This window comes from Rhyacophila brunnea, unplaced genomic scaffold (assembly GCF_057557595.1).
Source record: "Rhyacophila brunnea isolate RB1 unplaced genomic scaffold, BYU_Rbru_1.0 scaffold_3, whole genome shotgun sequence".
In the NCBI taxonomy this organism is placed as follows: Eukaryota; Metazoa; Arthropoda; class Insecta; order Trichoptera; family Rhyacophilidae; genus Rhyacophila; species Rhyacophila brunnea.
In genome coordinates, this window is record NW_028232965.1 from 45,254,125 (window position 1) to 45,267,019 (window position 12,895).

The 12,895-nt window shown below is 31.4% G+C and overlaps 1 protein-coding gene across 1 annotated transcript; it reads right to left on the bottom strand.

The window, feature by feature from the left end:
• Positions 1-5,462: 5,462 nt before the first annotated feature.
• LOC147068420 (E3 SUMO-protein ligase NSE2-like) lies at positions 5,463-10,809 on the bottom strand. The gene is made up of 5 exons (XM_085952359.1): positions 10,435-10,809; positions 10,010-10,145; positions 8,329-8,375; positions 6,175-6,295; positions 5,463-5,680 (listed from the first exon to the last, which is right to left on the bottom strand). The coding sequence occupies exons 1-5, from the start codon at positions 10,621-10,623 to the stop codon at positions 5,586-5,588; spliced, it is 588 nt and encodes a 195-aa protein (XP_085808485.1). The 5' UTR covers positions 10,624-10,809; the 3' UTR covers positions 5,463-5,585.
• Between the last annotated feature and the right edge of the window lie 2,086 nt (positions 10,810-12,895).

Here is a 12,895-nt window from a genome sequence, read left to right on the forward strand (position 1 = left end):
TTAGTTATGTAAAATTACAATAAATTAATACAGTAGGTGTCGTTGTAGGTTTATATCTATATTATTTTATAAATAGGTTAGGTTACCTATGAATAACTCTTAAAATTTTTACTCTATACTAAAAAATCTTTTTATAATATTAAATCTATAATACTATTATTACTTTTAACCTACAGGGAGCAAATAGTTTATGTAATATAGGTATAAAAATATCATTGATACTAAGATTGTATCCAGAGCCGTAGCGAGATGTCTCGGCGATGTTTGGTATATTTGTAGTCGGAGCTAATTTCATGAATTGGAAGCCAAAACAAAAATAAAAGTTTGAATTATAGGTCTACCATCATAAATATTCAGGTGTTCGAATTTAGAATAAAACTAGTATAAACTTCACAGTATAAAAAGTATTGAGTGATATCTCAAATATTAGCATGTGGCGGCCTCACTCAACTTATACTGTTGGATCTATACTAATAATTGGTATTATATGTTAACTAGCCCCACACAATGCGAAGCGACTCGAAGTGAAGAACTGTAATAATAAATGATTAGTTGTTGTGCGCGTTCTATGCAGTTTTTGCACGTTGGTTAATTTAATGTACAGTTTTCGTAGTGTCATCATTTGTTGCATAATAACTGATGAATAAGCACCTGCTCGGTTGGTTGTGTTAGGTTTTGGGTTTCAAATGCGCTTTCATAGATCAAACATTATAAAGTGACAAATCATGCATTGGGGCTTATCACTGTCAGCCAATTTTTACTAGGTGGGCACTTGTAGGCCAGCTATTTTTGGAATAAAATAAATCCCTTAAAAATATGAAATAGGAACAGAATGATAAATATTTGTGAAAATTTACCAAATCAACATGTTTCTCGAGTTTAATGTGAATATTTTTACACTAAAATGATAAATATTGTTTAGAAAATATACACAAACAGTTCATTCAGAAGTTATGACGTTTACAAAATCCTGCGTCTAACATTTAATCTTGAAAACTTTATTTCTCTATTGAGCTATGAATATGTCAATTAATTTTATCAATCTGAGAACTTTTTTTCATTACGCTAATTTAGCGCAAAATGTGTTCTTTAATTTAGCATCTGTACATATCACTGCGGCTCTGCTTGTATCAATGATTTGAATATTTTTTGGTTGTCTATCTCACAAAAGTATTTTATTATTTCTGTAAATACTATTTTATTAGAATGTATAATCTTAGCCAAGATTTTTCCAAAATAAGTACAAAATGGATTGTGTATTTCTTAAATAATCCCATAAAGCATTTTTGTGGTAAGTTATTATTACCTCATTAGATAAAAGCCGACCTGTTTATATTTACAATAATATATTATATCATGAAATAAATATGTAGACGCACAAAATAGCTAAGAATTTTCACATCTAGGAATATCCCTAACGATAGTTTCATGATTTAGATTCAATTCTAATTGTGGATACAATTTAAAATATAATAATATTATGTTGCCATAATTATGTAATTACATTTTTGTGTTGGTGACACTTATTTTTATAACACATACATACACAATACGTTAACGCTTATTGTATCTATAAATGTATTTTGTAAGGTTCGAATACTGTAACACTATTCTAAATGAAACAAATATATGCTTCTACAATCAAATATTTTATTAATCAGTAAAGCTAAAAAATTATTGTAAAAAGTTTTTTCTCTCGTATTTTAAATTTAAAGTAATGTATCTACAAAAACTCAGCATGTTTCAATGTATTCTTAACTATTGATAGTATAATATTCAAAGTTAATTTTATTACTCTCATATTGTTAGATACTTCTGTCTATTTTATAAATTTTTTCTTCCTAGAGACAAAAACCATTCAATGTAATTCAGTAACCAAAATGTATCTTGATACCTTAGTAAGGTTAAGTAAAAATTCTAATACATAGTGTACTTTTTTGCCATATTAGTAGGTTTTTATTATCAATCAATAATGAAGGTTTACCTAAAGTTCGTATCATTGAACCTGAACTGAACGAATCAAATGGCACCGTTGGATTTATTTGATTTGGAACCGTTTGGTAGAATGTCCACGGAAACGCTTTTCTGACAACTAATTAGTGTTGCCAGTACTTAAAATTAATTCATAATATATTAGTCTCTAAAACAGAAACATATTTGAAACGTCAACTTGTTATGAAATTCTAACCTCCTATCATGGTCTACAATAATACAAATTTAACAAACTGTCGTATTCATTCATTTTAAATATACAAAATATAAAGAATGCTTCATAAATAGGTAGCCATTTAGTTAATTTATAAGATTTATAGGTATGACGAGTTTTTAAAAATTACTTTTGATTAGAGCTTTTCATAATTATTGACCACTTGTTCATGTCGACAGTATGATATTGTGACTTAGACGACAATCGAACATATTAAATTCGTTAGGTAATATAAAGATCATTCCGGGTTGATTTAACACAGTTTGTAGTTTAGAATCTCCGTTAAATAAAATGAAAATATAAATAAAATGAAAATAAATTCTTTGTCTGACATAATAATTATAGTAATGATATTAAATCGAACTTGCATAGAAAATAGTGCTGGATTTTGAGATAATAACACCAAAAGCGGCGTCTTGTTCGCGTATGGTTACTTATGAATAATAGGTATTGATTATTAATCTATAATACATATAATTCAAGTGAACTCCTATGGTGTAAATATCTAACATATTAATATGAACACCTCACGATATATAAATGCCGAATAATGCTTATCAACACTTTGACAGATTGCCATTAGTCTATGGATCGTCCGAATTGGTTTGACGTTTCATGTCAAACCATTTCTGATGGTCCGAGAACGGTTTGATTTTCAATGATACACTGAACCAAACGTCAAATCTCAAACCATTTCCGGTCAACTACAATTTGTATGTATATTGTCTATGGTTTAATTTGATTTGTTTCGTTCATGTTGAAAGAAACGAACCTCTATTTAAAATAGAATTATATAATATTATATTTTGTTTCTCGCTAACCTCATGGACGATGAATGACTTTATAAGAAGTTCTAACAACTATTACACATGACTTATATTTATTATAAATATATATTCACGATGGTCTGTTACTCACTGATAAATTATTAATGATTCTACTTTTATAATGGAATAATATAAAAGATTAGCAGGACTATTACAAATTTATTGGGTTGTGTTAACCTCATTGTTCTGTCTACTTTAAGGTGACTTATTTTTCCAATTAACCATATAACTTATAAATACTGAATACATTCAAAATGCATTTATTATAACAATATATCATATTATTTTCTATAATAAAAACAAGAGGCTGACTGGTTTAACAGTGTATGAGTATATTCAAGAAGTTGTGACACATTGAACTATTCTTCTTGCGCATTATTATTTCTTGCTCAATATAATTTATCTAATAAATTCTTACACAAATATTTTAGTTTTATTAAAAATATGTCTTTATTACTTACACTTGTATCATATTTTATTGTGTAAAAATATCGATAGCCTTACCATTATAATATGGCCGCAGATAGCTTAATGGTGATTTGCGGTACAATGGAATCCCCAACAGCAAGGTATGTATGTATATTTTTTATATATATCAGTGGCGAAGAGTGGAGGTAGGCTTTTAAGATCTACTATAAACAGCGCACATTAAACTTTGTCAGTTATACGTATTTGATTTCATTGAAATAAGACTGCAATTTACAGATGATGTTGGTTAGTTTTTAAAATCAATTAAACCCTACAAAGCCAAGCCATAATAAATAATAGTCAAAAAAATACTTGTCTATCTATAAAATATCTAAAATTATGAAATTAAACCATACATAACTAGATATTTTATAGATGGAATAATATTTTTTATCTATTATAGTTTGGTTAGGCAGGGCTTAATGAATTTCAAAAAATGAACCAGCAATAAATGTAATATGTATTCTGAATCCAACGAAAACAAATAAGTATGAATGAAAAAGTGTGGACAATCACCCAAAGTATACTAAAACTATTATGGTTCGGTAGGCAGGGCTTAATTGATTTTTAAAAACTAACCAACACCATCTGTAAATAATTGTAGTCTTAGTTCAATAAAAATAAATACTAACAAAGTTTAATGTGCACTATTTGTGACAGATCCAGTCTACCTCCACCCTTCGCTACTGATATATTATATACTCCCACGATGGCCAAGCGGTAAATGTGTCGGCATATAATGTCATGGATTCCGGGTCTAGAAAATCACATGTTGATCGATGTTTGCATGGGTTGGGCAAGTGGAAGAACATACATTTCTAGTAAAAACATTTATTATTATTACAACCTCCACCTGTGTAGGTCACTCCAGTACAAGTTTGGTTAATCTGCTGTCTTGCATCCTTGCAATAATATGTCAATAAAGTAAAACCTCTTTAATAAGAACACTGATAATTCGAAATTTTCCCAAAAAAAAAGTCCCTTGAACATTATTTTCATATAAAACCATACCTTTAATTCGAATTTCATAATTCGAAATGATTTCAGAGTCCCTGGCATACAAAAATATTCAATAAATCGTAATAAAGTACACTATTTCATGAGCCAGTCATTAAAAATTGTGACAAGACTTTTCTTAAAAAATCAAAAACTACTTATTTTAAGAAGGTAATAAAAATAATCCTGACATTTTATGACCCAATTCGGTAGGCACATCTATGATCGGAAACAAAATTAATGAAAATCAAAATTTTAATATTTTTCCCCCATACATTTTGTAATACGATTTTTTTTTCGATTTTCGGTCCCATGGAATTCGTATTAACGAGGTTTTACTGTAGTTATATTACTGTCCCGTTTATTAAATTTTACAGGTCTTGAACTCTCACTACCTAGAACTTTTCGCACCCCAAAAATTAAATTTAATAGATAATATCGTCGGTGTTTTGTAAAAAGGGCGAATCAACCATTTTGGCGAAATCGAGATTTTAATGAAAATACAATATGTACCCGACTAGCTTTGTTGTGTAAAAACGGCGAATTTTTATCTCCACAGGAAAGTACTAAAAAACGATAATCGACTAAAATTAAATTAATTAAAATTACGAAATAAAAAGAAAATGTGACATATTAGACCTTTTAAAATATTACATAATGATACCTATTATAATGTCAGTATTCTTTCTAAGCTTTATTATAAACTTGTTAGATATTTATAATCATCTACAGGTAAAAAACAAATAAATGTCAAAAGTTAAAAATCCTCCTCCTGTAAAGTAGCATTTTGGTTAATTCGTCCTTTTTACAAAACACCGACGATATTATGCCGGTATATTCTACTGTTTCTCGAGAATAAAATATTTTCAATTTTAGACCCGTTGTAATGAAAATAGGAAAAGTGAAGCAGGAGTACATAATAGGACGTATTAGGAAAAACATGGTATTTAATAAAAAATCAAATTGTCAATGGTTTGAATTTTGTCTTTTATTATGAATTAATTACAAAATTTTTATGCAAAATATTTCAATAAATGTATTAAAATCTAAATAATAATAAGAGTATGTAATAAGGTAGGGTAAATTTGTCAATTATTTTGAGACTGCATTATTCGCCGTTTAAATTCTTCATCATTCACAAGGTCTCCTTTCTGAATGGGTCTACGATTTCCACATCCACCCACTGAAATATAAGAGTAATAACAATATTATAAAATGTATTTACACATATTAGATGGCTGCCATCTGCCAATACCACCATACAGGTTTCTTGTTTTATACAACTATTGAAATTTTTTCTCACCGTGTTTCAGTGGGTGCTACAATATATAATATTATTTATAAATACTGTCACGAATTTATTCAATCTGTCAATGCACATGTAAGAAAAGCATTATTTATTGTCTCATGTAAAGATTAAGGGCCAAATGCATATTCATACTAAGTGGCCTTAAGTGAAAATCGGCAATTTAGAAAAACAAGCGACGTGTTTATAATAAGAATGTCTTGGGCTAACTTGATTTATTTTTGAGAATTTATAATAACAAAGATACATTTTCACTGATAGCATTTTAATTTGTATAAGGTGACATTTTTTTCTTGTTACTAGATATACATACAATGTATTGTAATTTTTAATTACAATAGAAAGTAATTAGAAATAATTTGATAGCTTACCGGGACATTTAGTATTTGGCTGTCGCGCAAGAACTATTTTCACAGAGCTTGCTTCATACACATGCCCGCATATCCTGTTTTTAACCGGAGAAGATATCTGTTTTTTTGTAAATGGATCAATCTGAAATTTCAAATATTTTTCAAATTTAGTTGATAACGATAAACATTATTGCAATTAAAATGAGTATACAATAGAACCTCGGTTATCCAGATTTTCGATTATTTGGACATCATTTTTGTTAAGAGTTTCGTGTAATTATTATAAAAGGTAAATACTTATGTACGAGGGTGGGTCAATAAGTCCTTAGAAAAGCCGACAGGTGGCGCGACTAGTACTGTAAGCGGTTTGTTTTCATGCAGCGGCACTACCGATTCAGTATGCTGCGAAGTTTCAATCAGATTGGTCGGGTTGTTGTGTGTTTCTCGTACATTTAAAAAAAAAATTTGCTTGTGGAAAATGGAAAAATGGAAAATGGAGAAAATTGAGTTTAGAGCTGTTATTAAACATTTTAATATAAAAGGGTTAACAGCAAAGGAAATAAAAAATGAGTTGGATTTAGTTCACAGCATATCTGCTCCTTCACTTGCAACTATTTATAACTGGTTAAATGAATTTAAACGTGGTCGTACATCAACAAAGGATGAACCACGCTCAGGACGTCCTGTAGAGGTGACTACACCAGAAATGATCAATAAAATCCACGATATGGTGTTAAGTGACCGAAGATTAAAGTTGAGTGAGATAATTGAGGTTACAGGGATCTCAAAAGGTAGCGTCATTTCTATTTTACATGACAAATTGGGCATGAAAAATATTTCTGCAAGATGGGTGCCGCGTTTGCTCACAGTCGACAATAAACGCAATATGGTGGTGGCCTCTAAAGCCCTGTTGTCGCTCATGCAACGCAATCCGGATGAATTTTTTCGTCGCTTTGTGACTGTAGATGAAACATGGATACACCACTATACTCCCGAGACGAAAGAACAGTCAAAGCAGTGGATTGCGAAGGCAAACCATGTCCAAAGAAGGCGAAAACCGTAAAATCAGCTGGTAAGGTTATGGCTACTGTATTTTGGGATGCACGTGAAATTATTTTCGTTGACTATTTGGAAAAAGGAAAAAAAATAACAGGGGATTATTATGCATCTTTATTGGACCAGCTAAAAAACAAAATTGAAGAAAAACGGCCTCATTTAAACAGGAAAAAAATCCTCTTTCATCAGGACAATGCCCGTGTTCACACATGTTTACGATCAATGGCTAAAATTGAAGAATTGAAGTTCGAATTGGTCGACCACCCACCGTATTCGCCAGATTTAGCCCCCAGTGACTTTTTCCTTTTCCCAAACTTAAAAAAATGGCTAAGTGGACAACGTTTTTTTTCAAATGAAGAAGTCATCGATCGGACAAATGCTTATTTTGAGGACCTTCCGAAAACTTATTTTTCTGACGGTTTAAAAAATATTGAGAAACGTCTAACCAAGTGTATTGAGCTCCAAGGAGATTATGTTGAGAAATAAAAAAAAAATACAAAAATAAAAACTGTTTTAATGCTTTTTTCTAAGGAATTATTGACCCACCCTCGTATATAATTAGTAAAAAGGGAATTTTTCAAAAATTGCTATTAAATTTTTTTATTTAGGAAGTTAAATAGATGCGCCATTATTTTTTGGATTATCCCAATTATGTTCATCCCCAATTAGTCAGGATAATCAAAATTATACTGTACAACATTTTGAAATACACTTAGTATGTGGGATGCATTCTAATATTTTGAAAATCTATATTATGAAAAATAGGTAGATTGTGAAATTCTGGAGTTCTTATTGAAGAACACCTTAATTAAAGATTAATAGGATTAACTTAAAAGTAGGTATTTTGTGTTTGAAATTTATCCATAATTAAAATTTATTCATAAGCAACAATTTTATATGAAACCAATAATTTTCCCAATGTTAGTCTATTTTAGAGTGATTTTCTATTCTTGCGTGAATCTTCAGGAATTCATGACAGCTATTCATCAGATTCAATGAGTATAAATATCTGATTCTAAAATATTAATTGCACCCTGTACTCGTATTCCATATTCCAGTCCTGCATGGTGGGTAGAAAGAATTTATAAAATATATGTAAACATTAGTTCAGTAACTTACAAAATTTTGTGAAACTTCTGTTGTAATAATGTCTGAATCGTTTAAATCTGAAACATAAAATTGTTAGTGAGCAGGTAAAGCCGCGTTGACACGATCCAAGTACGATCCAAATTGACTTGGACCGAGCGCACTCGTATGGGACATCTTCATACTAATTATTCCTATCCAAGCTAGCTTGGATGAGTAGTACACGGTCCAAGTAGCTTGGATAGGACTGATAGGAGTAATTTGTATGAAGATGTCCCGCATGAGTGCGCTTGGGTGGCACTCGGTCCAAGTGTACTTGGATCGTACGTGTCAACACGGCTTAAGCTAATTAATATAATTTAATTTATTGAATGAATTAATTTAGTATTTGGACAAGTCATGAACACCTGCATCATAAAATTCAACAAAAATGATTTGTAACAAAAACTACTCCGCCGATAGTTAACCTCGAAGATTACAAACAATGAATCCATGCCCTACAATCATATTTATTTTTGTACATAGCATGATAATGGCATTTTAAAATAAATAAAATGCAATTTCAAGTAAAAGCTTTGAGATTTTCTATTTTTTTTTTCTAAAATTGGAAGCGAACCTATGGAAATTGTATGAATTTATATGGAAATGATTCATTAACATTTCGCTTTACAGTTAACTTTCCAGGAATTTATCTAAAGCAATACATTACAATGAAACCATTTAAGCTTGAACTTGGACAAATTGCGATTTCTTCTAATAAGTACTTTACGAATTTAGTTATTGTTAGCCGGCTCGCACATCAAAACTCGTCTTGTCTGCAACGTGATGAATACGTCGATGTGACATCATCGTTCACATTCACAAAACACATGTTGCCAAATGGAGCTCCGCACATTGGTCGAATGCGACTTTTTAGTTTGAAAAAAACATCTAGTGCTGCTATCAACAAATCGCATGCGTCTCGGGCTGCGAGTTGAAGACGCCAAAACGCATACCTTGAACCTACGAATTGGTCATTCCTATACCGCCCACCGCATCCAAATATATATACGATTCGAGAGGTTATGTGCGACTGTTGCTAGGTAGATGTGCGCGGTCTTTGTATGCAACATCGGATGACGTTTCTAGAAGGTTTGATTATGGGTGCGTGGCAGACGAGGCGAGTTTAAATGTGAGAGCCGGCTTATAGATACTATTTCTGACTGCTTTTACATGAAGCCAATTGCATAATTTTCTCTAGTTTGGCATTGCTCAAACTACCTACATTTTATTTTTTGTCAAAATTATCGAAATTCACACTTGGCAAGAATGGTATGTTTATAGTGTACTTATTTATTATCTATAATGTATTTCTTCACCATGTTAGATCCTAACAAGATCATAACATGAGCCTTCACAGAGTGGAGGTTGCAATAACACAATTTTGTTTTTATGAGAAATGGATGTTAGCCATTTGCTCAACCTATTAGGTCCGAACAGATATTGAAAAACAACATATGAAATTTGCCAGATCCGGGACGCACGACACATTATAAATTGACGCGGTAACCGCTCGGCCATCGTATATAGTAGGTATAAATTGTTTTGACATTTTATTGCTCCTATAATGACCTGGATAAGTGTTGATGAACATTTTCTCCTTCACCACCTTGTAATTTCGTCAACTTCATTCCTAATGAACGTAACAATATAATATATAATTATTATTAGTTACCTGAGTCCGTATTTTGCAGAAGTCTTGACTCAAAATCTCTCAAAGCATGGTGGGTAGGTTTCGCTATTACTAAAGACTGCATATTTTGCGTGAATACATCACTAAGAGTTTCTATGTTCTCAATAGTGACATTGGCCTAAAATATTATCAAGATATATCAACAAAATTCAGCATAGGAATAATGAATAAAATAGATGAAAGTGCATGCTTTTTATAGGTACAGGAACATGCTCTTCACATATGAGGAAAATGTATACTCGATTAGGCTGAAAATTTACCCAGCTATCTGTGCTATTAAAAGATAATCTTACAATATAATATGTACTGATCTTATTGAGTTACTAAACGCCTCTCATTATGTATACCGTATACTGGCGTATTCCTATTAAAAGTATATAATGCGACAAACATATGACAATTCTCACTTTTGCTCTGTTGATTGCATTTTTTGAGATCTGCTGTTGATGGTCTAAATTGCAATATTCCAACAGTGATTCTTTGAGAAGATTAATTTGTTGATCTTTTTCATTGCCCTCCAAGTATTTCAATACATTGTCGGTACAGCTAAGCAGATTATTCAGGCAAAGCTGGCTCAATTCATTTAACTCAGTCATATTGTACACTATATTATAACTCGTCTGTTAGAAGATTTGAAAAAATATTATTATACAAATGAATTGAAATTTTGAAATTTGACAGACGTGAGTCTAGAACACCAAACAAAGTATACCAATGCTGCCACCACAAACACAGGAATTGTCATAGACCATAGTGACCAGTGTTGCCATATTTTCAAAGTGGAATTATAGTACAGAGCCTCCAAAGTTATAGTATTTGGGGAAAAAATATATTATGTAGTACGCGTTGTCATCTATTTAAAATGTATAGCTTTTTTGTTTCTCAAAAAAAAAAAACGGAGAATTTGAGAAACTCCAGGACACTTTTTTATGTAGGTACCTCTTCCGAGCAAAAATGCTTACCGAAGAATTCAAGAAATTTCATTTTTAACCAAAGTCAAGGGCTTTGTTTACGTTTATCGAGCAATTTTTTCCAAGTTCTCCAAATCTTCTTATATTGCGAAATTATAGTACTTTGCACCAATTTATCAAATGGAAATATCGTAATATTAGTACCTACTTTTTACATATTTTTCCGATATTCAAAATTATAGTATTTTGGGCGTACTATACCTGTTTTATATCGTACATAGTACGCGGACCAAAATTATAGTACAAATACTATAATTATAGTACGGTTGGCAACACTGATAGTGACTATAGACTAGTGTTGCCATATTTTGAAAGTGGAATTATAGTACAGAGCCTCCAAAATTATAGTATTTGGGAATAAAATATAGTACGCGTTGTCATCTGTTAAAAATGTATAGGTTTTTTGTAACTCGGAAAAAAAAATAACGGAGAATTTAGTAGAGTGTGTAAATATTTCACCGCGGGCCGCAGGTTCCCAGTTTTTCATAGTCGGCTTGTTTTTTTTAGGGAAAATATTTCGCTGCGGGCCGCAGATTTCCAAATTTTCAGAGACAACTATAGATAGTACTTTTATATTAAATAATTATAGTACGATATTCAAAATTATAGTATTTTGGGCGTACTATACCTATTTTATATCGTACATAGTACGCGGACCAAAATTATAGTACAAATACTATAATTATAGTACGGTTGGCAACACTGCTATAGACTAATAATTATTAATATAGAAATGGTATTGCCACACAGTGCTGCCATCTTTTAAAAGTGGATTAATAGTACAGAGCCTCCAAAATTATAGTATTTGGGAAAAAAATATAGTACGCGTTGTCATCTGTTGTATAGATATTGTATACAAAATGTATAGGTTTTTTGTTTCTCAGAAAAAAAATAACGGAGAATTTGAGAAACTCCGAGACCCCTTTTTATTTAGGTACCTCTTCCGACCAGAAATGTTTACCGAAGAACTCAAGAAACTTCATTTCAAACCAAAGTCAAGGGATTTTTTTACGTTTTTCGAGCGAATTTTTTTCCAAGTTCTCCATATTGTGAAATTATAGTACTTTGCACCAATTTATCTAACGAAAATATTGAAATTTTAGTACTTTTTACATATTTTTTTCGATATTCAAAATTGTAGTATTTTGGGCGTACTATACCTGTTTTATATCGTACATAGTACGCGGACCAAAATTATAGTACGGTTGGCAGCACTGTTGCCACACCAAGCCAGTGCTGCCAAAGAAAATCACGGTTGAGTGGGAAATATTGCCGCATTGTAAGTTGTAACATAATAAGGCCGCGTTCAATAAATAATTTATTAGATATATTAATTATGTACTTCAAAATGTACATACATTATTTTCTAAAAATCTAACCTAAAAAAAATACGAGCTTTGGATTCATAATAATAGATAAAAGGCCATAGGTTTCCCACGTACGCATTATAAATTAAGGTCGTATTTAGCAGTAGGTGGAAGGACGCTACAAGAGAGGACTGATAAAGCGTGGCGGCTCGACAACTAAGTGAGATAAACACACATCACGAATTTGCTCTCATACTTTACTCCAAGCTCTTTATTTTTGCTTTTTACTTCAAGAATATTGACGTATTAAGATATGTGGTTGTTGTGTGACGTTATTTTTTGATGGTATATTATGATGATTGATATGCTTAAATGATGGCCGCGTGGCTTAAGGGCCGGTCTATAGTGTCGAGGGTCCCAGGTTCGAATCCTGGGTCTGGCAAGTACACAAATTGTTTTTCAATTTGTGTATGAGTCAGAGTACGGACCTAATAGGTTGAGCAAGTGGCTGACATCCATTTCTCGTAAAAATAAAAATCTGTTAATACAAACCTCCACTCTGTGGAGGCCCATATGATCCTATTAGGATC